Raw genomic sequence first — 26,396 nt, forward strand, 5'->3', positions numbered from 1 at the left:
ATGAAATTTTATTCCTCAGTAGGCACTGCACCTACATTAAATATCCAAGATGTATAATAACAGCATTGGGAAATAAATAATGCCTCATTATTACTCATCTTGTTTGGATATTAGTGCTTTGTAGGTAACACACATCAGCTTTTCAGGTATCTGAAAGGATCAATGATAGCTAAGCCAAATTTAGATGCTTACATTGAGAAAGTTTTGATCAAATCCTGATAACAAAGACAAGAATACAGTTTTCATAAAATACATAAAAGCTTATGTATCTCTTGGTTTAAAACTTCAGTGCAGCCCCCAGGAACGCACAGGTACCAAGAAACCCACTTCTGTCAGCATGGCTAACTTCTAGAAACAGTCCTGAAGCTGGTATGTGTGTACTAATTTATCCCATTACTCTATGGATTAAGAGCCTTGAGAGATCAGCTATGAAACAATAAACTGGTGCTCTGTAGGCAAAAGAAATGTAGAAAATTAGCCGTTTCCATGGATAAAGAACTTTGCTCTTTTGTTATGACAAAGAAAGTGAACTGTGTACATCAGCTTTCAGAGGAAAGCAGTGATATTCTGCTGTGTCACATGCAGAGGAAAATAAAAGCTCTTCTTCTAAGAAACGGTCCAGCTACTCAAGGAACCAGTCTGAGTCATAAAAAAAGTGCAAGAGAAAAGCAGAAGTTGTATGTAGCATGTGGACTAACCTGCACAATTAATTTCACGATGCAAAGAAACCAGAGCAGCAGGCCCTCGGGAAGTGGCCTTGTCAGGAAGCAAATATAGCAATTAAGTATTGGTGTGGCACTTCCAGAAGAGGGTTGCTACATACTCTGCATACTTTAATTGCCCCCTAGTCACCTGCTAGCAATTGTGCCCAAACTACCCAGCACAGAGAGAGGCCAGGAGGGCAGAAAGGCTGCCAATGGAAGAAGTGATTCCCACAAGCAAGCTGCAAGAAGAACTGAGTGCTGTCAAGACCAGGGCAGACTACAGATATGGGAGCAGAGGAACAGGGTCTGGACCCAGTCAACACCATGGAGCCAGGCATTAAACGCTCCTTGGCTTTCCTCTCCACCACAGCCATTATTCTTCCTCAAGCTTTCCTGAGTACAGACTGAGTACAGTCATGTTGGGACTGACCATACCAGAATGACAGGATGGTGAGGCACTGCAACACGTTGTCCAGAGAGACTGTGGGTTCCCCATCCCTAGAGGGGCTCAAGGCCAGGTTGGATGTGGCACGATCAAGCCTGAGGCATCTGTTCAAAGTCCTCACAAGAGGACCTAACACTCATACTCTGGAGAGACCACAAACAGAAGCATTTGAGCCACTACCATCCACATACTTACATGAGTTAAGGCCATTTCAACTAGCATATACACAAACCATGATCTCACAAGACTAGGGCTAAGGAGGGGAAAACTACCTTAAGATGGTCTCAATGCAGGAGGCCCTTAACACAGAAAATTACCTGAACTGCAGGTCAACCTGCGTGGAGCTGAGCACAAAAGGAAAGAGGCAAGTGCTGGACTATAGAGACGGGTTTCAGAACAGGCTGTGAGGTATAAGCCCCTACACACAAGCAGGCTTGTGTATGCAGTATATTTAGTTTGTTCTCAACTGCTGGCTTTTTCCAGGCACGAGGGAACAGTCATCTGACTGCCTAAGTGAAGAAACACTGCAAAACTGGCAATCCAGCTGGCAGTACTCAATCAGCTTCCTGAAAGGAGGCCATCAACAGCTGAGAAGTGTTTAGGAGCACCAGAGACAGAGAATAGCAGTGCAGAAGGCACTGAATACATCAGGGAGGGAAGGCAGCTGGTAATCATTTGCTCTCTCTGTAAGCAGCTGATAAGGCCACCTCTGAGATTGCAGGTTTTATAAGCTTTGCCATCAGCAGAGCATACACATAGTGTTTAATTGCTCCAATCCTATGCATCTATGTCATTCCCATTTTTTTATTTTTTTTTTTTTTCTGGCTAGCTTGACGAACTGTTGAGTCAGAGTAATTCCAGAAGTTTTTAAAATAATCACTTAAAGGGACACTGTAATTACCCAACTATGTTTTTTCTTAAGATTGTAGTCTACAGCTTCTGTAAATTCTGAAAAAGCATATGAACAGCTTTACGTCAATATGGTTCTTAGCAGTACTTTTTCATATCACTTTGATTTTCATATCATATCAGCTTAAAAACAGATTTTGAATAGCTCATCCTAGAATCTGGGCTATCAAACCTCCCCATACTGCTAGCTATTCAGTTCCGAAGGCAAATGAAAGTATGTACTATTTAAACTCTTCCTAGAAGTTCTGGTTATCTATTTTTCCACAGCTCTCTAAATTGTGTATCTGTTGGAGACTATGCTTTCACTCCTTACATTGAAATAAAGACGGATACCAGTCACCCATCTTGTCTTGGTTTTCCATAAGTAAAACCTGGCATCTTAATGCTCAGTTGTTTGTTTTTTTAACTTAATGTTCTAGCTGACAATACAAAGGTATATTTGAATGTGTGCAGATCAAAGGTGGAATTACCTGTTACAGGTTGCTGGATTTGTCCTTTCTCTCCTTTCCCTGCTCTATACACATCTATAGCCTTGATTATGGCAAGCTGTACAGTTCAGGTGATGAGGTGACTAGTAAGTTTCAAGTCTTTTTTAAAAAGAAAGTCTGAAAAGAAAGATTTAAAAGAATCTTAAAATTAAAAAAAAAAGAAAAAGAAAAAGAAAAAAGCTCAGCATTATTTTTCACAGCTAAAAGCCTCTCTATATGAATTCTGACTCCTTTAAAATTCTGGAATGCTTTTATTAGTTGTGTTTGGTGTGTGTGTGTGTGCGTGTGTCCTGAGCCACTTCAAATTTCCACAAATTAGAAACACATTTGAATTTCTGGAAATCAACAGTCTGGTTGTTTTTTTAATAAGGAAAATGTTACAATAAACACAACTCCAGACTGTGTGACAAATAACTTTCGGGTTGGGTTATACTGAGCAGTGCAGGACCAGTCTAAACATTTGTGCACACTGGCACATAGAAAGCCCAGCACACAAGCCCAGAATCTTAAATGCAGTTCATTTGCATTTTACAGCTTGGAAGATCTGTGCAAACATCCACTATCTGCTAATAAATCACAAGAGACAGCTAAGCTTCCAGCAGATTAGGTAGGAAGTCTGTGGCACATCACACCATGTTATAATGAGGAAGGAAGCTAGGAGAATTTTGGAACAGAAGATGGAAAGTTGGTTGTGGTTGTGTGACATAAACTCTTACAAGGCAATGTTACACTGTTCCATTTGCCTGGTGAAAACTTGCAGTAAGACTGTGGGGAAATGGAAATATAGGAAGTAACATCTGTAAAATCCTGTTTTAAAATCCCAGTCATCAAGACATAAAACTTGTTATGCTCTCACACTCGGTGAAAAAGAATATGCTGAATTTTCAACAAAAACAGAATAAAAAAACAATTTCTATTTGTTTTGTCTTTTTGTCTCCAGTATATGTTTTTGTTCCTATTTTGCTTTTCATTAAATTGCATAAGCCTGAGGTTACATGTTTCCCTGGGTCTTCTGCTCAGAATTTTTTCTCATATATACATCTACAGTTATATTATAGTGCACTGTTGGAGAATGTGCTTCAAAATGCCCACAGACTATTTCAACAAACTTTTCAACCTCTTGAGATTTAAAGCTTGTATTACCTACAAAGCATTGAAGAAATAGGGACAAGGTATGTTAAGAACATCTCATAATGACACAGATTTGTAACGCAGAATGTAAATAAGCCATACTTGGAAAATTTTCATATGACAATTATTTTATTTGTATTCCAAGCTCATGCAATAACAAGCCTTTAAAACAAGATTCCAGATCTGATTGGCAAGAAGTTCAGTATTGATACAGCCTGGGGAAAATTTCCATATTTGAGGAAATGCATTCTTGGCATCTTTGTGAAGTCATGCAAACAGTTGGGATGTAAAGAACAAAGAAGAAGGTGGAACTCTCATGAAGAGGATTGTCTCTTTGCATTGTCATTTTGAGACTCCTTCCTGCTGTCAGTTCTGAATGTGACTCTCTCTCTTGACGTAATAATTGCAATCCCTGTTTTGCCTGCAGGTGATTAAGACTCCTTCTCTAGCATTAAAGTATTTGTTATACCAACTGCTAAGCTTTACAGGCACAAATAAAAAGCATAATAATCCCTATGAGTACAGCTACAACTCTTCTTGTGGCATTTACTCTTAGCTTCTTATAGAGACATAACAAATTCAGCCTTTACTTTGCTTAGAGAGTCAATGGTACATAAAACAGGCTATTAAAGTGCATAGTTACATAAATGCTTATATTACATGGCATAACCCATTAAAACCACAGAGCATCCACACCAGATGTTCAGTATTTGCTGATCTGAGTTAGATGGGATTTCTAGAACTGAGAGGGTAACTTTGGGATACCTCAAAATGGCCTCAAGATGGCTAAGCAGCTCAAAGAAATCAGAGACTGCATTTTGCCTCCTGCATTTGGAAAAGAAAAAAAAAAAAAAAAAGCCAATTTACTTTTCTTTGTAGCACACCCCAAAATACTTAAAATTATAATAATCAGAAAGATTTGGAATTCGTTCCTTCAGCTGAATAAACTCATAACAAAATTCCAGTTCTGTAATCATTTTCAGTCTCCATTTTTGTTCTCAGGATGCTATTTTGTGTCATGCTTTTACCACTGAAAAAAAGTGTTGCACTTCTGTGATATCCAGAGAGTTAAGACAGTTATGAAGTAATGACTGCAGCATTTCATACTATTTAAGAAGTTCATCAACATTATTTCATGTTATCTAAAAGATGCAGTGTCCAAAAGTACTGCTCCCCCTAAATATTCACAGAGTGGGAATTACTAAATGCTCTTCACTCTCCTGGACAAATAGCCTCTACAAGGCCACAAAACCTTCTGGACTGACCAGAACAACAGATACATTTGTGGGTGATGATGCATAGGCATTCAGTACACGTTCTCTATGTTATTTGCACTTTCTCTTTTCCTATCACTTTCCTGAGCAGTTTATTAGCAACACAGGATAGATTATCAGCATTAAAATGGCATACAGCAGACATGGGAAACCCATGTGGGTTCTGCTGAAGGAAGCACTGAAGATTTACTTATATCTTCATGTGGGTCCTTTTTTCAGTGGGAGTCCTGTGAGACTTCATGGCTACTATTTTACATAGAACTGTTCCTCCATCAACATGCAGCCATGTCAGTCTGTGCTTTAGGATCCTCCAAGTTTTGATTGTACTCCCCTGAAATCTAAATGAAATATCCCTTACTCTGCAGAAGCTCTCTTTCTATTCCTTGTAAGGCTTTTACATGCTAGTTCTAATTAATTGGTGTGTTTGTGAAGGATTGACACTGGGAATGTTCCTGTTCATTAAGGGGCTGCTTAATGTTCTGTTCTCACACTGTAAGTTTAGCGAAAATAATTCAAGCTCCCCCAAGATGTAATAAAGAAATTTCACCCTGACTTTTCAAATGCATTATCAATATTCTGTTTCTCCCAAATCAAAATTTACTTAACCATAATAAAATTCTGAAAAAAAAAGTATTTGGTTCACTTTTGAAATAAATTAACAATATTTTAAGGACCTCTAAAACTGAATTAAACTACACCTATGAAAAAGGAGTCACATACGTTCCTAATATGAACAGAAGAATGAATAACCTGAAACGTAACAATTTTAAAGGAAGGACTGTATTTATTTAAAAACAGAAGGAACATCAAGATTTAAAACACAAATGTCAAAATTATTGCACAGTCAGCAAACTAGTACTGATTGCCTGGCAGCCTTTTTTTACAACATCAGTGTGGATTAATATGACCCGGCAGGTTCAACTCCACAAAATCCACGCTGTGTACCTTCTCTGTTCACATCACAGACCATCTTATAGCAGTAAAATCATTTTCTCTGGTGTATGTATAAACATCATACAGTAAAACAATAAATGCTTTATGAAAGCTAGAAAGAAGAGAGAACATCTCTTTACACTTTTACACAAACAAACTCAAGTAACAGATATTTACTATCCCTTTTGCAGTCATTTAACATAGGAAGTTCCAAGTATACAAACAAATATATATATATTAAAAGGATTTGTTATAAATAGCCATAGACTTTATAAGTAGCTTCAAATATACAATCTTCTGTATAGCTTTGAAAAATTAATGTCCCAGTATAGTTTATCAACAAAAAATTCATCCACAGGCAAATAGGCAAATATTCTTAATTAGGATGTGACTCTGTGTATGTCCCAAAGAGTCTGTCCCAGTGGGTGAAGTAAGGAGCATAGTTTGACTTGAATTTCAGATGATGGAGATCATGATGTGGTGCTCCTCCAAACCAACCGAAAGGCACAAGTCGGTGAGTTGACCACGGAAGGTCATATCCTGAATGGTCCTCCACTGACAACCAGATGTTGACAAGGAAGAAAATCATTTCTGTCAAAGGGTGGCATCCAAGGAGAAATGGATTGATGGCAGCAAATAATCCCAGTGACAGCAGTTCCCACACGCTGGAATACTGCGTAGTAAGAGCAAATGTCGATACGTGCTTGTGATGCACCTTGTGGATGGTCTTGTAGAGCCAAGGCACTCTGTGATGAAGCAAATGCCACAAGAAATATTCGAAATCAAACAGAAGCAGGCAAACTCCTACTTGCAGCAGGACCTGAGGCAGCTCTGGAGCTATCACCGGTAGATTCATTGGTTTCCAGTACCAGTGAAGAAATGTCACTGGGAAAATCCACACAACATGGTGATACACACTCTGAATAAAGCAAGGCACCATCATTCCAAGAGTTGGATAGCTCTGTGGCTGGATTTTGTATTTTCTCAAGTCTGGCAATCTAGTGCTTAAAAAATCCAGTGCAATATAAGGAAGACAGAAAGCCATGTACGCTGTAAAAGAAAACAACACTGGAAAAAACGGTGACTTGATTAATGTCTCTTTTGCTCTGACAAAGTCCCAAAGAAACTGGAGGCACAGCCTATCCAGCTGTCTCTCCATGGCGCAGCTGAGCAGCACTCTGTCCGGCACGCTGCAGTTCATGCTGATTGCAGTCTGAGGCTCTGTAAATCCTGGTAAGCTTTTATCTAGGCTGCTCAGAAGACAACTCCGCCCAGAAACTCCTTATTTAGCTTGGCTTTAAGGAGGAAGTTCCCTTCCTGTATAGAAGTGGTGTAATGCATTACAATCAGGACAGAATTAGCTGGTCAGGTAATCACTGGAGCTCCACAAAAGACTTGCATAGTAGGAAAAATAAATTGAAAAGTAGAATTCTCTAACAGTGGAAGGGGGTAAGAATATTTTCCACTCCACTTACTGCATACACTTGAAAGACTGCTGTCTTTTACTCATTATATCAGCCTTTGCTATCCTTTTGCCTTTATAAGTGAGGAAACATAGTCTATTTTTTATTTTTTTCTGTGACTGCTACAAAGATGTATATGTACCTAATCTCCAGGTCTCACCCATGGATGTTTGGTGGTCAGTGGAGCTAAGTTATAGGTACTACATTCAGACTGGAAGCACAGTGTAGATCTTGTAAGGTTTCACAGAATCACAGAATCACAGAATCACAGAATCACAGAATCACAGAATCACAGAATGGCCAGGGTTGGAAGGGACCTCAAGGATCATCAATCTCCAACCCCCCAGCCACATGCAGGGCCACCAACCTCCACGTTTAATGCTAAACCAGGCTGCCCAGGGCCCCATCCAACCTGGCCTTGAACACCTCCAAGGACGGGGCATCCACATCCTCTCTGGGCAGCCTGTTCCAGTACCTCACCACTCTCTGGGTAAAGAATTTCCCCCTGATGTCCGACCTAAATCTCCCCTCCCTCAACTTAAAACCATTTCCCCTCGTCCTGCAGTTGTCAACCCTTTCAAAGAGCTGATTCCTCTTCCCTCTGTAGGCTCCCTGTAGGTATTGAAAGGCTGCAATGAGATCATCCCGCAGCCTTCTTTTTGCAGGCTAAACAAGCCCAGCTCCCTCAGCCTGTCTTCATAGGGGAGGTGCTCCAGTCCCCTGATCATCTTCATGGCCCTCCTCTGGACCCTCTCCAACAGCTCCCTGTCTTTCTTGTATTGGGGGCTCCACACTTGGACGCAGTACTCCAGATGGGGCCTCACAAGAGCAGAGTAGAGGGGGACAATCACCTCCCTGTCCCTGCTGGCCAGGGGATGATTAAGATGTATACCAATATTTTTGAGGAATGTGATATGGAATTCATCATTGTACTAAGTATGGTACAAGGATATGATTCTTCACCTAAGCATCACAACTTAATGTAAATAAAAGATTCACTGGTTAGACCAGTGTCCTCTAAAGAATCTTCTTTTGATCACAGACAAGCACTGAGCAGAAAAAAGCTAGCAAATTTGAATCTCAGCATTTCTAATTTGCTGAAAGTATTTCAGTAATAAAAAACAAGAGTTCTTGATTCAACGCTACAAGATCACTTCTTTTGTGCTTCTTGAAAATGGCAAACAAACCTTTGAATACTTAGGGAAACAATTTGCCATTGGCTTCCTATGAACTCACCTCTTTTGTAGACACAGCATTTATTCTAATATTGGAAATGAGCTCAGCTTCCTGGATGACTTTATTAGCTTGTTCAGATGATTTTAAATCTTTACAGGTGTAAATGAGAGTTTCCTAATTTCTTAATAATTAAGAATAATGAGTTACTTTTCTGATCTATGCATGGATGTTTCTTAATCCTTAAGTTTGTCTTCAGCTTCAGCTATTTCGTCTTCAAGAGATTCTGCTCTAAAGTAAACACAAATTTTGCTCCCTCCTTAGACTTCCAGTTTGCTGAAACAGTAACGTTACTATCACTTGTGCTATTATTCTGTCAATCAGAAGTTTTATGTTGGAGACAGCTCTGGTACAGACTTCAAAAACTTTATCTGTTGCACACACGTTTTAGAAATAGATTCAGATTTTCTGCTGACATGAGTTTGTGCTGTTGAATTCAATTAATTCAGGTTGTTGAATGTAGGGAAACTAAAGCCCTGTGAGACATTCCAATCTGATGGATGAGGACCTATATCCAAGAGATTTGTTTCAGTCCTGAAAGTATGTTTTAAACTGACCTCCATTTCCCAATAAGAACATGAAAAATGCATTTATAACTCAATCAATGTGTAAGACGCAACATTTTCTTCTGAGAGATGCTTTCTGTTTATTTATGTAGTCACAATCAGAATTAAGCCCCCAGACGCAATATATGATTCTCCATTTTATTAGATTTATGCAAGGACTGATTCTTCTCCATAACATATTCCAAATCTGTCAAAAGGGAGATTGAGGGAAACTGATTAACTGCCCTAAAGACAGTGTTTCAACTAATTATTAATGGCTATATGAATTCTCATGAAGCTGTAGGACCAATTACGCCTATCAGCTAAAACTTTGGCATTTTGCCTGCAGGTTATGTCATAGGAAAATATTCTTAAATCCCTTAAGGAACAATAACAGAATTTTGCAGCCTTACTGCTAGTACATCCTGTAACATAAAGCATAAACGAGCTGAGGGCTGCAAGCACAGCTTACCTCAGAGGCAACCTGCAGCTCCGAGGCAGACAAAGCCACCGCCGCTGTGCCCCATCTGCTGGCGCTCAGGAGGATGAACTCTGCTGTCAAGTTGCACCCTGCTGGGAATTAATTCAGGCTCAGGAAAGCGAATCGCCATGCACCAGAGGCAGCAAATTCTTCTTCTCCAGAAACCGATTTCAAGTTCCTTCGCTTTGCCATCAAAAAGCACTTATTTTGCATATTTTCCTTCCTCTGACTTAGGTTTTCTTGTCAACACAAAGCAAAGCAAAGACAAAGCATACACAAATCCATTCTGTACTTAATTCAACAATACAGCCCTGGCTTTTTTCGCTCAGCTTCCCCATGTGTTACAGGACTCTAAACGAGTCTCTTAAAAAGCCAAGACTGCTGCTCTGGAGTTAGGTTGAAGGGCACATAGCTTGGAATGAGGCCCCGCAAAGGGTCTTAAATAGATTCCACATGAGCACAAGACACAGGCACCCACCCCAGGCCCTGCAGTGAGGTAAACAGCAGAACACAAACAAGTGGTTATGAAAGCGAGGAAAAGTTAGGAAGAAGGGAAACTGGTATGTGCATGCTGAAACCAATCTCACAGCAGCAGAGGCAAAACCCTTTCTCCCTCCCGCCAGCCTCCCGCTCTCTGGGCAGACAGATGGTTGCTGTACCAGAGCTGAGGCACAGCCCGGTGCAGCCGAGCCCGCTGGCACAGGCGCGTGCTGCAGAGCGGAGAGGAAAACTTAGGACAGTGACAGGGGAGCAGGCGAGTAGCCGCAGCAAACGATGCTAAAGGCTGCCCCTTCTCTCGCTTTAAAAACAACTAATCAAGCTAGAATCGCAGTGAAGCTGAAGCCTTCGCACATGGACTCACCTTGCTGCAGGAGCCCGGTGCGAGGAGCCCGCCCCGCCCGCTGCCCTCCTGCCCACCGCCCCCGGGCCGGGACGGCCGCCCGGTTCTGCTCGGCCCTGTGAAGGCTGCGGCGGCCGCGCTGCACAACGGCGCCACCCTGCGGAGCCTTCCGTCAGGGGCTGCCGGCTGGAGAGGCTCCCGCCTGTGGAAGCGCTCCTGGAACAGCAAAGCGCTGGGCAGGGGATGGCGACTTCACGAAGTTGGGAGGCGCAGATTTTTGTCACAGATGCGGCTGGAGGTTGAGTGGGAAAAAAAAGGGCTTCGCATATTTACGTATTTTTCAACTTATAGACTCTCATGTTTTGGTATATTGAGAGTCAAATCCTGGAGGTGAATCTAGAGAAGGGACAAGAGCCACTACTTCCTGCAGCCCCCCAACACCGGGCTCCCTGGTGTGCTGCGCACTTGAAGACCTCTCCTGCACACATTTCTCTCCTGTTTGGATGAAAATCTTCAGCTCAGCCTAGTTTTCTGTAAAGAACGAGCAGGTTTTCCGAATCTGAGTATTTCCGTACCAATGTTCCAAACCCTGTGTGCCCATCTGTGCTGCAGATCAGGAGCGGCAGCCCAGGATGGTGCGTGCTGCTCACATACAGACAGGTCAGTGAGTCTGATGATCCATGAGCTGCACAGGGACCGCTGTCTCCAGCTCCCTACTGTAGTTGGCTCACATTGCCAAATGTCAGTGGAAGGTGTCCTATGCTCTCTGTCAGCTTTTGTATTATTTGAAGCTTATCTTTCAGCCAATCTTCAACATCACTGTAAGAGAAAAATGGTCTATAGAACAGGCATCAAGTACGCAGGATCTGCTTCAAAAAATGCAGCATTCAGTATTGCTCCTTACTAGATCAAAAGTCTTACTCTTCTCCAGCACATTCAGATGTATTATCTTGCATGTCTCTTTCTATTGACAATGCCCCTCCAACTTTGTCTTATGAAATGCTTGTAACTAGCAGGCCAGGGACAGCACAGCAGCTCCCAATTTCCACAGACATCCCTGCTCCAGCAAAGGAGAGGAGGTCCAGAATGGCTTTGTTTAAAGCTTCCATTATTCTGGTTTTATTTCCAGGCACACAGGAATTCTAATAGGTAACAAAGCTGGCAAAACACCCTGCTATCCTGACTGCACATCTATTGCATTCAGGATGGACAGAAAGGTACGGCCTGAGCTTATTTATTACTGATGCTGGGCATTCACGTCAAATTCACCAAGAAAAAGATTATTTCCCTGTTGTATAATGTGGTTACATGCTATTTATGAGATTACCAGACACTCAGTTAAGCAATCTAATTACCCAAGGTTTAAGAATGTAACACAAGAAGCTTTTCACCATGTCAGTATTTTGAAAGAAACTCTTAACCTGCAGGCTTAGAGAATGACTAAGTAGTTGAGCAGTTATTTATAGTTTGTACCTTACCTAGAAGTCTCAGAAAAATCTTCTGAAACAATATGAATGGCCCTTTATGTTTAGGCAAAGCCTCTCTGATGACAAAAGTAAAATGGAAGTTGTTCTTTTTTATTGTACTTGCTTTATGGATGAACAGCTGTGAGAATAGACTTGGCTTTCTGCATTCTCTGCCACAAAGGTTCACAAGCATACATGAAACAAGAAGTCAAACAGATCACATCACTCCAAACTCTGAGCAGGTCTCTCACATTTATTGAAATATCTCAAGTTTAATGAACGTAACACACATGGCTTTTGCCATCATACTATCACAGCTGCAGAGTTAGTCAATTGGGATTCCTACAGTCTTCCTTCCAGCACATCAGTGTGAAGCAAATGTAGCTGCTACAAATACAAAGCAAACTTAAAGGTCCTGCTAGGAATCACAACTGAAATACCACAAACCACTTTTTTCCTTAAACAAAGCCTGAGGACTCCCTGAGACTGAATTAGGAGTAAAAAAAAAAAAAAACAACAAAACAAACACTAATTTATGGCTTACACGACTTCTTGTGTGGTTTCCTTTTTCCAATTAAAAAAAAGAAAAAAGAAGAAGAGGCTGCCTCAGTTTAAAGTGTACTGTTTTCTATGCCATATACAAAAGGCAGTTCCTTCTCTTAGGATTACAGAGATCTGGAACAAACTCCAACAATGGCACAGAAATTACCATCTGGACTGAGGTAACTGACTCCGGAGATTGTTCATCTCCATTAGGCATGAAATTCAGAGGAGCCAAAGTTCTCTGCACAGTCAATGGAAAGAGCAAGGCACCTATACCAGAGACAACTGTAGCTCCAAAGTCAGGCCTCTAAAGCAAATGTGAATTCTCTACCCCCACTGAATGGGGGCTTAGCCCCATTATAAAGTGGAAACAGACAAATGGAAATTGATGTAAATACTGCCAGGCTTCACCACTGTGCTTTACAGTTCCTGAACACAATGGTGGCAAGCACCATACAACCAGCTAAAAAGTAAACAGACTTCCAAAGCAGCAGATGGAAGAGTCCATGCAAACTAAGTTGTTCAACATATAGAATTAATACATTGGCTCTTCCCTGACCAGAAGTGTAGCGGCAGGGGGAAAGGAAGGTTTTCTAGTGGTCAGTGCAAATAAAACACAAATGTTTTACATCATTCTCCTAGTAAGTCACAACCTATTCACAAAGATAAAAGTGGTATTTCTTTTATTCCCTCTAATTGCTTCTTCTGTTCCAGGATTTAGCAAGGGCAAGTAACAATCCTTATCCATAGCTATTATGTGGAACATGGAAAGCTTCAGTGATGCTGTTTGATTAGTGCACTTTTTTTGATTTCCAATCGACAGTGGTGATCTTCTATGACTTCGAGACAATTCTTCTTGGCGATATTGAAAAAGAAAGTCACCTGATGTAGCTAGCTTCTGAATAATGGCTAAAATAACACAACAGGAAGTCACTAAGTGCTTTTTGAAGTACCAGCATCAAATGGGGTCACTGCAATACAAGGAGTACTTCTGACAGGTACTCAGAAGTGGCAATGTAGTAAGAACTGGCAGCATTTCACACAGAGCAAAACACTTCTAAATTCTCAAGTTCTCTGGTGCTCAGTGGACTATTTTGTCTTTCAGACATAACTAAATCTATACACATGATATGTGTGCAAAGTTACACTGCTTGTTTTTTGATCTTGTGCCACTGTGTGCAAAATCAGCAGGTTAGAATGAGGATTTTTGCAAGAGGGAAAAATAACACTGAGGAAAAAAAATCAAATGTGAATCCTATTCAGTAGTCATTCCCGGCATTTTAAAAACATAACATAAATAAGCAATGTAGCATTATTGCCAGAAAAGCAAATGCTCCAGAAAAGTGAATTTCTGGTGAACTAATACTCTGAAATACAACGCTGGTTTACGAATACTTCCTCATCATGTTAATCATTTCATTATACATGCGGTGAGGTGCATCAAGGCCCCAGATGAAATCCAAGTGTTCCCATTCTGGAATGTGTTTGTGGTAAACCAAGTTTGTGATCTGAGTGAGCAGCATGGCAACATCCTTTGGGTCTGCCAGCAAATCCTGTCCACCAGTCCATACAGCAGTTGGTACAGTCATCTCTTTTACTTTGTAGAAAGGGGGAGTAGACTGAGGGACAAAAAAATGGAAACGAAATCATTAGAAAGAACAAGTCTCTAGGACAGTACAAAACTGCAGCATAATATACTAGTAACTGTAAAGATATGTCAGATTCTGACTTTCTCTTTTGTTTTTGGACAGGCAGAGGTGTAGATGGAATCCTGACTTTCAAGAAGAAAAGTAATTCCAAAGTGTTCTGCAATATTATATTATATACAGCAGTAAAAACGTGGCTTGGAGAGCCTGCAAGCTAGGAAAGTAACACTGAGATTTCTGAGACTTCTCTGAGACTTCTCAGTACACATTTCATTCAAGAATTTCAAAACCCCAGTCAAACAGAAGTGACAGCTCCTCTGGAAGTACACCACTGCAGTATTTTCCAGTCACTAAAATGACAAGGGGCAAAATATTTTTAGTACTACACATAGCAATTTAGAAACGAACATGATTGAAGATTAAGAAGCTGAGGATGAACAATACGCACGAATTTACAGTATGTCCCTACTTGTGAGAAGTGCACTGGGATTTCATGACATAGGCAGAATTTTAATTAAATTTTGACAAAAGGATGACCTTCAAGAAACACTGTGCCACCACAACTTCATATCTGAGCATGGACTCTGTTATGATTGAGGACTACCTCAGAGCTGTACGGCTCTGTGTTTCTTGATTGTGGGTTTGGTGGGTTTTTTTGTTTGTGATTTTTTTTTTTTTTTTTTTTTTGGGGGGGGGGAAGAATACTTGTGTTTTGTTTCTTTATTTTTGAGAAGGCACATCTCCAGTCTGGTTACAGGGCAACACCATTTAGAACACAACATAAACGCAGCACCTTGAATAAGTGCCCAAAGACTTGTTTTTGCAACACTTTAAAATTTTAAACAGATCCATGAAAAGTAACTACCTGGTTGTAGTGAGCCATATTTGCAGCCTTGCTTCCCCAGTCATAAGCTTTGAGTTCCCCAGATTTCACAGCCTAGAAATGAACAAACATTCACACACACATTGAAAATCCAAAAAACTTCTATCAAAGGGATTAAAAAAAAAAAAAAAAAAGCAAAGCACTATCTGCTGGAGAACTGGCAAAGGCAGCTCACACATGAGACACTGAAATGCCAAGTGCTTACAAGGACAAGGATCACTGCTTTGCCTCACATCTTGGGAGTTGGAAACATTAAGATTGAATACCAACAGACCACCGACTGTTGTAACAACAGTAGGAAAGACTAAGAAAAACAGTTTTCAGTATCCAAAGCCAGGATGTGACAACTTCATGCTTACTTCTGAAACAGTTTCATAGTTGTTTAAATGTACCAGGTCTGCTCCAAAAGTAATGCCCCCTATAATTATTTTGAGCCACAGTGTCAGAGTCAGATGTTGGTACAGAAGCAGAGGTTGAACCTTCTGCCAATATTCTATGACTGTTTGTTGCTGAGAGACAGACAGCAGCAGAGGAGCAGTCTGACACAATGGTACCCAAAGCAAAGATGTATCACTGAATTCCTCCACGCAGAAAAAAAATGGCACCTACTGACATCCCTTGACGCTTGCTGAATGTTTCTGGAGACCAAACAGTAGGATGTGAACACAGTGAGGCAGTGGGTGGTACATTTCAGCAGTGACAGTAACAGTGTGTCACCTCCACTGGTGCAGATGTTTACAAATGTAGTATGCATGCTCTTGTTAATTGCTGGCAAAAATGCATAGCTAATGGTGGTGACTATGTTGGAAAACAGCTGAAAATTGGCTCTATCAGATAGTGTTACTGTACTTCTTGCATCTTTCATCATTTCCATGGAAATAAGTAGAAGGTATTACCTTCATGGCAACCTACACGAATACAGCAGTGAACCTTTATTATAAAGTCTATTCTGATTTAACACCATTTCCCCTCTCTGGAGAAAAAAAAAAAAAAAAAAAAAAAAAAGAAAGAAAGAAAGAAAAAAGAGCGTTCACAAATTTCCTTCTGTTCAACACTCAACCACTGTTTGCAGTGCAACAGATCACTTCTGAATGGATGAACAAGTCCACCTACAAGATTAAACACAGCAATGATCACTGCTTCCATGACAATCTCCTCCTGCTTGCCAGCATATAGCTGGGCCTGCTGAGCAGCACAGCAGCATCATAGGCATGAGGTAACTGTGCTCTGAGGTGAAGTACAAAATATACTAAAAAACAAAAAAACAAAAACCACCATAAAATAAAACCAAACAATATGGTTGAATATAAAGCTACTCTTCCCTGGTTAAAAATATAACTTCTAGTCAAAACAAGGCTTGCTGAAAAGGCAAGCAAATATTTGTTACTGAGTTAAGTCATTCCACTTGTATTGTTTACTGGCCTAAACTGCTTAACATCAGCATGCTTTTACTGAGATAGGGAGGAGGGCTCAGTCACCATAAGGTCAATATCAAAGCAGCTGCAGTGAACAGCTGCTATTCTGATTATTAGCAGTTCCATAATTTCATCAAGGCTATGCTGCATACACACACTGAAATTTTATTCCACTTAAGTATCAGGGGGTGTCGGTATTCCACAGGCAAGCTAGAGTCATGAACTTTAGATTCTGAAAACTACCTGGCTCCAGTGGATCATGTTTTGTACAGATGTCCCTGCAGGGCAATGCGATGAGTACACGTCCACACGGCTCTGCAACAAGATAATTAACACAATTTACACTTCACAGCACATAAGATCTACCCATTATTTCTTCTAGAACAAACACAAAATTGACAGTTCCTCTTAGAACTATTCTTAAAAAAAAAAAAAAAAAAATTAAAGAAAACACTTCACAAGCACCATACAAACAGAGATGAGGTTAAGGTTTCATACGTACTGTAGTTGACTGCATAACTTACAGCTCATTTTTAAACGTAATAATGACATACCTAATTATTCTTACATAGTTAGAGCACCTTTCAAAAAGTGCTGTAATTGTAAGAGTTGGGAACACATTAAGTATTTACATGGATCTTCAGAGAAAAATCAAAATCGCTCTACATCTGAATGAGTAGCTGTCAACTAACAATGACTCAAAGCATCATACACCTTCAGTTTAAAAGAATCCTATACCCAGGGGAAACTTAGGATCCTGGAATTAAAAATATACAGTTTTAATGCTGACAAATACATATGTCTTGGGCAAGAAAATATCAAAAGAGCTGCACCCCTGAGTTGACATACAAAATGCATTTTCACACACGGTGAGCAGTGACAAAAATAACACTAATTCCATCTCACTCCAACCAAAGACATCCTCTGCCTCCTTCTACTGATGGGTAATCTGATACCAGCTTCTGCTGATGTCAAGGACAGAAGCATTTAAAAAAGAAAACAAAAAAAAATACACACCAATTGCTGTTAACTAAATAAGATGGAAATTTTCACTGAGATGGTTATTAGGTTAGCACCTAGCATGGCTGCCCAGAGAGGCTGTGGATGTCCCATCCCTGGGGGTGGGGAAGACCAGGTTGGATGGGTCCCTGGGCAGCCTGATCTAGTGACTAGCCTGATTCAGTGGTTGGCAACCCCACCTGCAGCAGGGGGACTGGAACTGGATGCTCTTTGAGGTCCCTTCCAACCCAAGCCATTCTATGATACTATGAACAAGCTTTTAGATAACAAAAAGTTATATGGACAAACCCTGTGCAACTAGGACCAGAGATGAAGTCATCAATGGGGGTGGACATTGGCTCCAGAGAAAACAACTGCACATGTCCACCAAGAGACCAGAAAATTTTAATAATTTCACTGAAAGTGGTAGAAAGTGATATCTTTATTCCTCTCATCTTTCAAAGATGAATGACATTCCTGCTCCATCACATTCATTTCTTTTACCTACTGCTCCAAAATACCTAAAATAATTTAGTTTCTCAGTATCTTTTTAAAAAGGCGAATTCTATCCATTCCAACTGGACAATTACATCTACACCAAGCAAATATATACATGCATGCTTTGCATAACAAAGGCATTATTTTCTATTTACATGTAAAGAACAATTGGTACAGTGATATAGTCAATGCTGTGTTAAGAGTTTGCAATAACTTCACTGTTAAAAGACATCAAAACATACCATATTCAAGTTTCTCTCATTAAAGCCACACAGAAGAAAGAATACATTGCCACAAAGGTCATCAAGTATTCTGTGGGTGCAAACATGGGTAGCAAGCCACTTCAGCCAAAAATTCTGAGGAAGGAATTGCTTCTTTCCAAACAAGTTCTACAAAATAACAAACGTAGCACAGACATGTAACTGAACTGAATCACCTGGTTTTAGTTTTAATACTAAAAATACTTAGGGTAATTATTTCCATTTGCACTGTTGACGGGCAAGTCATATTCAAAGAAAAAAGAAAAACAAACACCTACCTCCTTATCAACCTTGTTTACAGTCCTTTGGGAAAGTCAGGGTTAGTGATTCTGCTACAAACAGTACAGTGAATTACCGCCCACAAAACGTATATGGGATCTGGGACAATGATGCAATTTCGAATCTCCTCTCAAATTCATTTTTAAATTCAATATTTTAAAGGAGTACTGTAGAGCTTCTTGTCATCAGAATCATTTGAGGCTAAGCTGCACCTGCTAATGTGAAATGGCCTTGCACTTACATGGCTTGAAGAGAGGAACTTGCAAGAAAAACAAGTTGTATGAGCTGTTATGGCTACTTCCTCTTGTTAGTATTTTTAAAACTTCCAAAATTTTAAAGTGGCCCACTCAGCACTTCCTTAGAAAGTGATACAGCGTTTTTAAGAATGTGACTGACTCACAAGTTTGTGGCTCTCAAGTATTTGTGCAATCCAGTTGGTTTATTTTGGTTGGTTGTTTTTTTTGCAAGTCACCCTGAGAGTCAAGCACAACATGAGCATCTGCAGAGGGCACCGCTCAGCTACTCCTTCTCACATAAAGTCCATTTTTTATGTTAGCTGCTTTTGGTGCAGGTATAAGTAATGCATACAAGGACGCACTAAACCAGCACAAGGTTTTATCTCCGAGGACAACCAGGCCTGCATGGGAATCGCCACAGGTGGTATAAAGAAGTGATCATTAAAAATGACACACAGGAGGGTGTTCACAATGTTTGACTCCAGGCGCTGACTGCAGCCTGCCAGTCTGCCTACATTCCCTTTGTTGTTAATGGTGAAAGACAAACTCCAGTCATTAATCTGACTAATAACATCTAAATAAAGCTGCTACACATCATCACCCTCTGATGGATCTTCCTCCTGTACTTAATAGTCATTGTGAAATAAATCTGTTAAAGTTCATGACAATTCAAAAATACTATCTAAAGCTATCACATGACTCTCCTAAAACAGAAGAACTGTTGCATTATTCCTTTAGCCTGAATTCCAGAAATATGTAACCACAACAACCATTATTTTATTCCACCTAAGATGTTGTACTTGTAAGGCACACAACACCACCAATGCAGATTGTATCATTAGACAGTAGTAAAACCAGAGAAGTCACTGCTGACTTGCATAGCATTACTGTGGAAAAACTGGCCCAGTGTTCCTGTGGAACACACTAATCTCTAATCCACAGCTATTAACGTTCTTTGTTATACTGTTTTCAGCCAGAGACACTCTTCCTTTGGGTTAAAATACAAACATGAAAAAACAAACCTTGATAAGCAGATCAGGAAACGCTCCCAGCTTTGTCAGAGGGCTAGTGGCAAACTTGACTGTAGCTACTGGTGCCAAGGCAAAGAACATTTTTATTTTTTTGGCCAGCTTTGGCAAAGTTGAAAAAGCAATGAAAGCTGCAAATGATAAGAGAATAATTAACAAACATCATCACTGAAACGCAACAGACAAGAATTTCTTATGGAGGTGATTTTACAAAATCTAAGATGTGTGCAAAACTCTTAGATCAATAGTGTGACTATTTTCTGTAAGATCAGAAGGATTTCTTCTGAAAATAAAAAGTTGGTGCTGAGCAACTCAATATTCTTCTTTTTGTTTGCAGGTCTAGAAGTACTTGATGCAGACCTTCTATACAGTAAATATTCCAGAAATGGTAGATTTATTCTACATATATCTCATAACTCTACATTATTATTATGTGTAGCTTATCAAAATACATATTTCAGTAGGAACTGTACTGAATCTATAACTTCATTTTCTCATTTCAACAGCCTCCCACTTAAAGTAAGAACAGAACATTAGTCATTTTCTTCTTAATGATGAATATTTTCAGGAAGCAGTCAAAAAACAGAAGCTGTAGATTTTTTTAATTTTTTTTTTTTTTTTTTTTTTTTTTAAACATCATTAAACCATACGCATAGAATTTGTCATCATTTCAAAAACAGCATTTTCTACTGAATGCATCTTCTCTTCTCACATACCCATGGTGGTGCCCTGTGAATGGCCAACATAAAATAGTTGTTCCTGGCCAGTTTTCTTCAAAATGAAGTCCACAGAAGCTGGAATGTCATATTTAGCCATTTCATCAAAGCTACAATGCAAAGACAAAATTATCAGAGTGCAATGGTTGCATAGAGCTTTACTGTTCTGAAGAACAGTAAAATCCAACTGCCTGGACATAAAGAAAAGCTTTCTTTGGATGTAACTGTACACTCTGGTGCTGTCATCACACCAAGTACTGCTGAAAGCAATTACTGTCCTACTGACCATCTATGAAAGCCGTCTTAGGACACAACACTGACCATAAAACTTCCCTTTATTTGCTCTACATGTGTCAGGGCACAAACAGAAAGAAAGCCTCTTGTACATCCACACCGCAACTGAAACGGGGTGACAGGAAAAGACAGAAACTTGTTCACAAATAGCACGCTTAGTTTGTCTGCAAAGATGAGGATACCTAAAAATCCAGAACTCTTCTTGCTTCACTGTGAAGTGTATATGTTTCCTGGACCAGGTGTTCCCTCTGCTGTTTCCCAGCCATACATCATAGCCTGCATCTGCCAGCATAAAGCCAAGGCTGTTGTAATCCAAGTTTGTGATCCAGTTGGTGCCATCAGCAAGCAAACCATGCTGCAAAAACACAGCTGGCCTTGGACCTGAAAAACAAAGCATTTATCATAGACTTTCAAGTCCATGTTAATAGGAAGCTAAAAAAGATTCAGGTGAGTGACTGAAAGTCTGCATCAGATTCATACTTTGAATATTTCAACTTCAATATTTGAAGATTAGCAGTACCAGTATTGGCCCCAACCAATATCTTTTTGTTACCAACGCTCTTAGCAGAACCCAAAGAACAATGTGAGTAGACAATAAGGAAGTTTAAGTTTCAAAGGCCTTTCTTCCCTCAGAATCATAGAATCACAAGATTGGAAATGACCTATAAGATCATCTAGTCCAACTGTCCCCTCATCTCCATTGCCACCACAAGCACTAAACCATATCATGCAGCACACCATCCAGATGCCTCTTGAACACTGCCAGGGATGGCAACTCCACCACCTCCCTGGGCAGCCATTCCAGTGCCTGACCGCTCTCTGAGAGAAATAGTTCTTCCTTATGTCTAATCTAAACCTCCTCTGATACAACTTGCGGCCATTACCCCGTGTCCTGCTCATTGCCTGGGAGAAGAGGCCAAATCCCTCTTCACCACAACCTCCCTTCAGGAGGTTGTAGAGTGCAATGAGGTCTCCCCTGAGACTCCTCTTTTCCAGACTGAACAATTCCAGCTCCCTCAGCTGCTCCTCATAAGACTTGTGCTCCAGACCCCTCACCAGTTTTGTTGCCCTTCTCTGGACACGCTCCAGGACCTCAACATCTTTCCTGTAGTGAGGGGCCCAAAACTGAACACAGTACTCAAGGTGCAGCATCACCAGTGCTGAGTAGAGGGGGATGATCACCTCTCTGCTCCTGCTGGCCACACTATTTATAATGCAAGCAATATAAGTAGCTAAAGCACCACAGAGAATATCCACATGAAATTTTGCAAACTTCTCTCCTGATACTCCTACTCTAAAACAGAAAATGACTCCTTTATTCCTGCTTTAATAACTGAAATGCAAGATGGTAATTTTATCTCAATGCCAGAAATTACTCAGGAATTGAACTTCCTCCAATGATACATCGTTCTACAACAGTCCCAAGTTCACACAGTGATTTCTACATTGATAAAGTGGACTTAGATCTTTCAGTAGAAACAGCCACAACCAGGCTGTGTTCAGAAAGGTTTACTGTGAGTTCCATAAACCCAAATCAGCAACATTTCTCTCCCTCGACAGCCTTTTTGTCTGGGAAAGGGGAGCTTTCTCATGCCTGTTTTTCCCATTTCATTTGAAAAATAAAAACATTGTGACATAGTGCCCATGCCAAAAAAACAAATCTCCAGCAATGCCAAACAAACACTCAGAACAGTACAATTTCACTACTGTTTTCTATAGTGTAGTAATAGCTCATCTCTTTCTGCGTGTAGGATTTTCATGCCTCACACTAAATTTATTTTCAGTAATGACCAATTCTAGCTTTGTATTTTCTTTCCTTTTATTAAACTCAGATAAACATATATATATATATTTTAATTAACATAGAAAGGGGGAAGCTGTTCAAATCCTTCAATGCTTTAATTCTGTCCTCCTGTTAACCACCAGCTTCTGAACTTCTGCCAGTTCCGTTTTCACTTCCTGAAGCACATGATTTGTGCAATCACAAGACAAACTGACTTCGACAATAATCATTTTTAATCACCTTTGGTCCTAAAAATCCAAAAAGGGAAAAAGAAGGGTGGAAACTTAAAAATACCCTTTCCTATACATAACATTTTGTTCTAATCACACACAATCCCAATTCTAACTGGAAGATACACTTAGAAATACAATCCCTCTTACATTCTTTTACTGTCACATCAACAACTCCTTTCAGTAAAACAGTTAAAACTTCAAAAAAATCTATATGTGGCCTAAGTAAAGTTATTGAAAATATAAATCTGTCCAAAAGAAAGAAGAACTTATTTCAATGCTATTCTCACCTGTACAATGCAGTTACCTAAGATATTTACTTACTACTAAAAATGGAAATCATTGACTTTTTGGTTTTTTTTTTATTCTCTCCATTTGTTTTTCCCTTCCCCCCCCCACCCCCCCCCCCCTTTTTTTTTAAGCAGAGGAACTGTAGGTTTGTTCCAAAACATCATGTGATCCATAACTCCAAGGAATCCTATTCACATTAAGAGGTATTGCAAAAGAATTATGGCATACATACGCTAAGTCAGCAGTAACACATCATTGGTATCTTTCTGGGAAAAGATACCAAGTCTGTAAAAACTTAAGATCAACATGAACTTTGAGATCTTCATTCTTCTAAGAGATCATACTTCCCCACATGTGCTCAGTAATCCTTGTTTTTAAAATTAAGGCACTTTGCAAAACATGAACTTGGGATAGAGGGTGTGGCAAGGGGAATGTGGAGAATTCCCACAAGTCAGGAAACTTCTGTTTGCTTATGTCATAGATGAAAGACTTAACAAAAATCAACACGTTCCAGGCAGATTTTTCCTGTGGTTTCTCTGAAACTTCAGGACAAAGACATCTGCCAGGTTTGACTGGCTTCATGCATGCACCAACCTTGTGAAAGACAGTGCATGGTGCAAACACCCCAACACCTACAGAACCAGCAGGCAAGACTGCTGCCCGGCCTTTAGAAGAGGAGAGGCATTTCCCATAGTCTTGTTTGCACCCACAGCAAAAGGGCAATCAATTATTATTTAAACACCACTTTTTTATTCTTAACCTCTCATTGCAAGTTTTTTTGTCCCAAAGGTTCTCAGGTAGTCTTTAGGATAGATGCAGTCTGTATGCAAACTAGCTGCTTTTGTACACATGCAGTTGTCAGTATGACCTTTTCTAAGGGGTGGTGGTATAACCAGTACCAAATTCAGTGACTGCTATTCAGACACACTTATTTCTGCACGCAGAGCAAGAAACAATCCAAAGGCCATCTATTTCTCTTCCTCCACACACATTTCTCTCATTTTTTAGAGCATTCCATCATTCAGTCGCTGCAAAAACCTTTGCTCATACTGCTCCCATGAGTCTCAACTTACACTCCATTTCTATCACCTGAGCACCCCCTGCCTCCTTCCATGGCTTTAAGCAATCTTATAAACTGTAAAGATTACTGTGAAAGAGTCGTCTGGTGGTTTATGCCAACCACCCTCCCTGCTCCCCATCAAATCACATCTATAAAAAAAGCTGGTCTGAGCTCACTGCTGCCAATAATCTGCTACATATGTTAATTTGCACTGTATTTTAAATGTATTCTACTCAAGATGCTCTGAAGTTATATTCTCTCATTAAAATATCTTCCAATTTAAGCAGCAATGTATACAAAATGACACCACAACAGCAGAACTTGTTCTAGCTTGTAACTTGCTGGAAAGGCAGATTCAGTGGTTACAATGAGCAAAATGATTCTTCCCCCTATGCCCCAGAAATCAGGAAGTAATTATTTAGTGAAGCTCCCAATGGTAGCCCTTATAGTTCAGTTGTATTTCACAAGAAAAGGAATACAAGTTGTGCCTACTTCCGAAAATATTCAGGCACTTAGAACAAAATTCTTTTTTTATAAGGTTTTTTTTCAATGTGGTTTGAAACAGTGCTACAATGGTACAGTCAAACTCTTTTCAGGACACTAAATCAATATTTAAAAATGTCTTAGTCCTATTTTCTCCCTGCCAGAAGATCTGGGCCTCTCAGGCCATCAAAAACCAAACAACAAAGGGACTGCGTTAATGTCACAAAATGGAAATGCCAGGAAAAGGCAGCTTTCTAATTCTTTCACCCCTCCCTCACTGAAGTCACTCTAAATACACCTGAGCCATTCTGGCCGTGACATTCACTAGTCACAGATCGTAACTCCATAGGTTACAGTCTGTAATCTTCTTCTGAAAGATTGTAGGAGCAGAAGTTGTCAAACTTTTTTTTTTTTCTTTTTTTTTTTTTTCCCCTTTTTTATAAAGTGTAGAACTTTTCCACGCCTTACTGTTTTTTCCAAGCAGAAATAAATCTTACCTTTGCTCTGTCCCAGATCTTTTCTTCCATAAGGAATTCTGTTAACAGAAAGAATGTACCCATCTTCTGTTATCACTTCATACTCCTCACTGGGGTATCCCCTGAACGTGATAATCTGACTCTGAAAAAAGAGAAGAAAGAAGTCAGGCTCCCAGCCTGCTTCATTCATTAACATGCTCAGAGTACCCCGGGCTACTTCCCAACAGCAAGGTGAAATTACAGGACACGGCAGGAGTGTACCATAGCCATCCCTCCATCCACCACAGACAGGTTTCTTCTGAGACCTACGCGAGGTAAGAGCCTGCTGGAGTACAAGCATTAACCCAGGGACCTGGGAGGACTTACACTGTCCCCACACACTGTCACACCTTTGTTATAGTGCAAAAGATTGCAGCATTGAAAAGGGAATTTTTGTAACAGGGCAAAGCTCTGAGACAGAAATGGCAGGCAAAAAGTGACGTGGTCATACCCTGATTCTATTATTTTCTCTCAAGAAAAATAGTATCTTCCAAAAACAAACAAGCACTGCAACGCCTGGTACCACAGCGGCATACAGAGGATGAGAAGGAAGGAAGAAGCCTGCGTGGCACAGGTGCTGCAGGGCAGCGTCACAGCACAGAGCCTGGAGTTCATGCAATGCTTGGACACCGGCTTTGATTCTGGGAGGTGTTGCGTGGAGCCAGAAGCAGCGCGCTGTTCGCGGGACGCTCTCAACCCGGGGCATTCTACAAAGAGTTCATCTCTCTTCGGAAGGGAAGGACAGAACAGAAAGGCAAGCAGCTGTCGCTGCAACTACGGGAGGACGGCACCAGCATTATGTACATTCTATAAGCACGCTCTTTTCTAGCGAAACCCACATAGCGAGCTCAGAAGTCACAGAAGAGAGATCGACTGCAGGCATCAGGGGCCGAAGGAGGACTCGAAAGAGAGGTGCGGGGCTCGGGGCCGGCAGTAGCCGAAGCCGCCGTCCCGGAACCACACGGCGCAACGCACCTCCGAGCTGGCCTCGCCGCCGTTCAGAGGCTGCAGCGGCTGTCCCCCGCACTACAACCCGCCCGGCTCCAGCGGCGTTCCCCCGCCCCGCACCACAACTCACGATGTTCATGTTCGTCTCGGGGTCCACGTTCCTTCTCCCGACAGCGAACGCGCCCGGAACGACGACGCCGTACAGCAGCACGGCTGCAGGCAGCAGGCCCCGCATCCTGCCGGGCTGAGGGAGGACGGCTCGCCGTATAAGAAAGCGGCCCCGCCGCGGGCTTATGTTCCTCCTCCGCCGAGCCCCGCGGCCGGCACGGGACCGCGTGACAGGGCGGGGGCGGACGCCCACTGACGGGGCGAGGAC

The 26,396-nt window shown here is 40.8% G+C and overlaps 2 protein-coding genes across 2 annotated transcripts; both read right to left on the reverse strand.

Moving 5' to 3' along the window:
* Nucleotides 1-6,260: 6,260 nt before the first annotated feature.
* CH25H (cholesterol 25-hydroxylase) lies at nucleotides 6,261-7,085 on the reverse strand (the record flags this gene model as incomplete). Its single annotated transcript, XM_079535970.1, has 1 exon — nucleotides 6,261-7,085. One exon carries the CDS (start codon nucleotides 7,083-7,085, stop codon nucleotides 6,261-6,263), a length of 825 nt encoding a protein of 274 aa, XP_079392096.1.
* A 3,104-nt stretch (nucleotides 7,086-10,189) lies between these two features.
* On the reverse strand, nucleotides 10,190-26,255 carry LIPA (lipase A, lysosomal acid type; the record flags this gene model as incomplete). Its single annotated transcript, XM_079535909.1, has 11 exons — nucleotides 10,190-10,316; nucleotides 10,469-10,663; nucleotides 13,846-14,075; nucleotides 14,968-15,039; nucleotides 16,644-16,715; nucleotides 18,140-18,286; nucleotides 19,695-19,831; nucleotides 20,417-20,526; nucleotides 20,893-21,091; nucleotides 25,055-25,175; nucleotides 26,151-26,255. The coding sequence occupies 11 exons, from the start codon at nucleotides 26,253-26,255 to the stop codon at nucleotides 10,190-10,192; spliced, it is 1,515 nt and encodes a 504-aa protein (XP_079392035.1).
* Nucleotides 26,256-26,396: the final 141 nt, after the last annotated feature.

This window comes from Tetrao urogallus, assembly GCF_951394365.1.
Source record: "Tetrao urogallus genome assembly, chromosome: 5".
NCBI classification, from domain to species: domain Eukaryota; kingdom Metazoa; phylum Chordata; class Aves; order Galliformes; family Phasianidae; genus Tetrao; species Tetrao urogallus.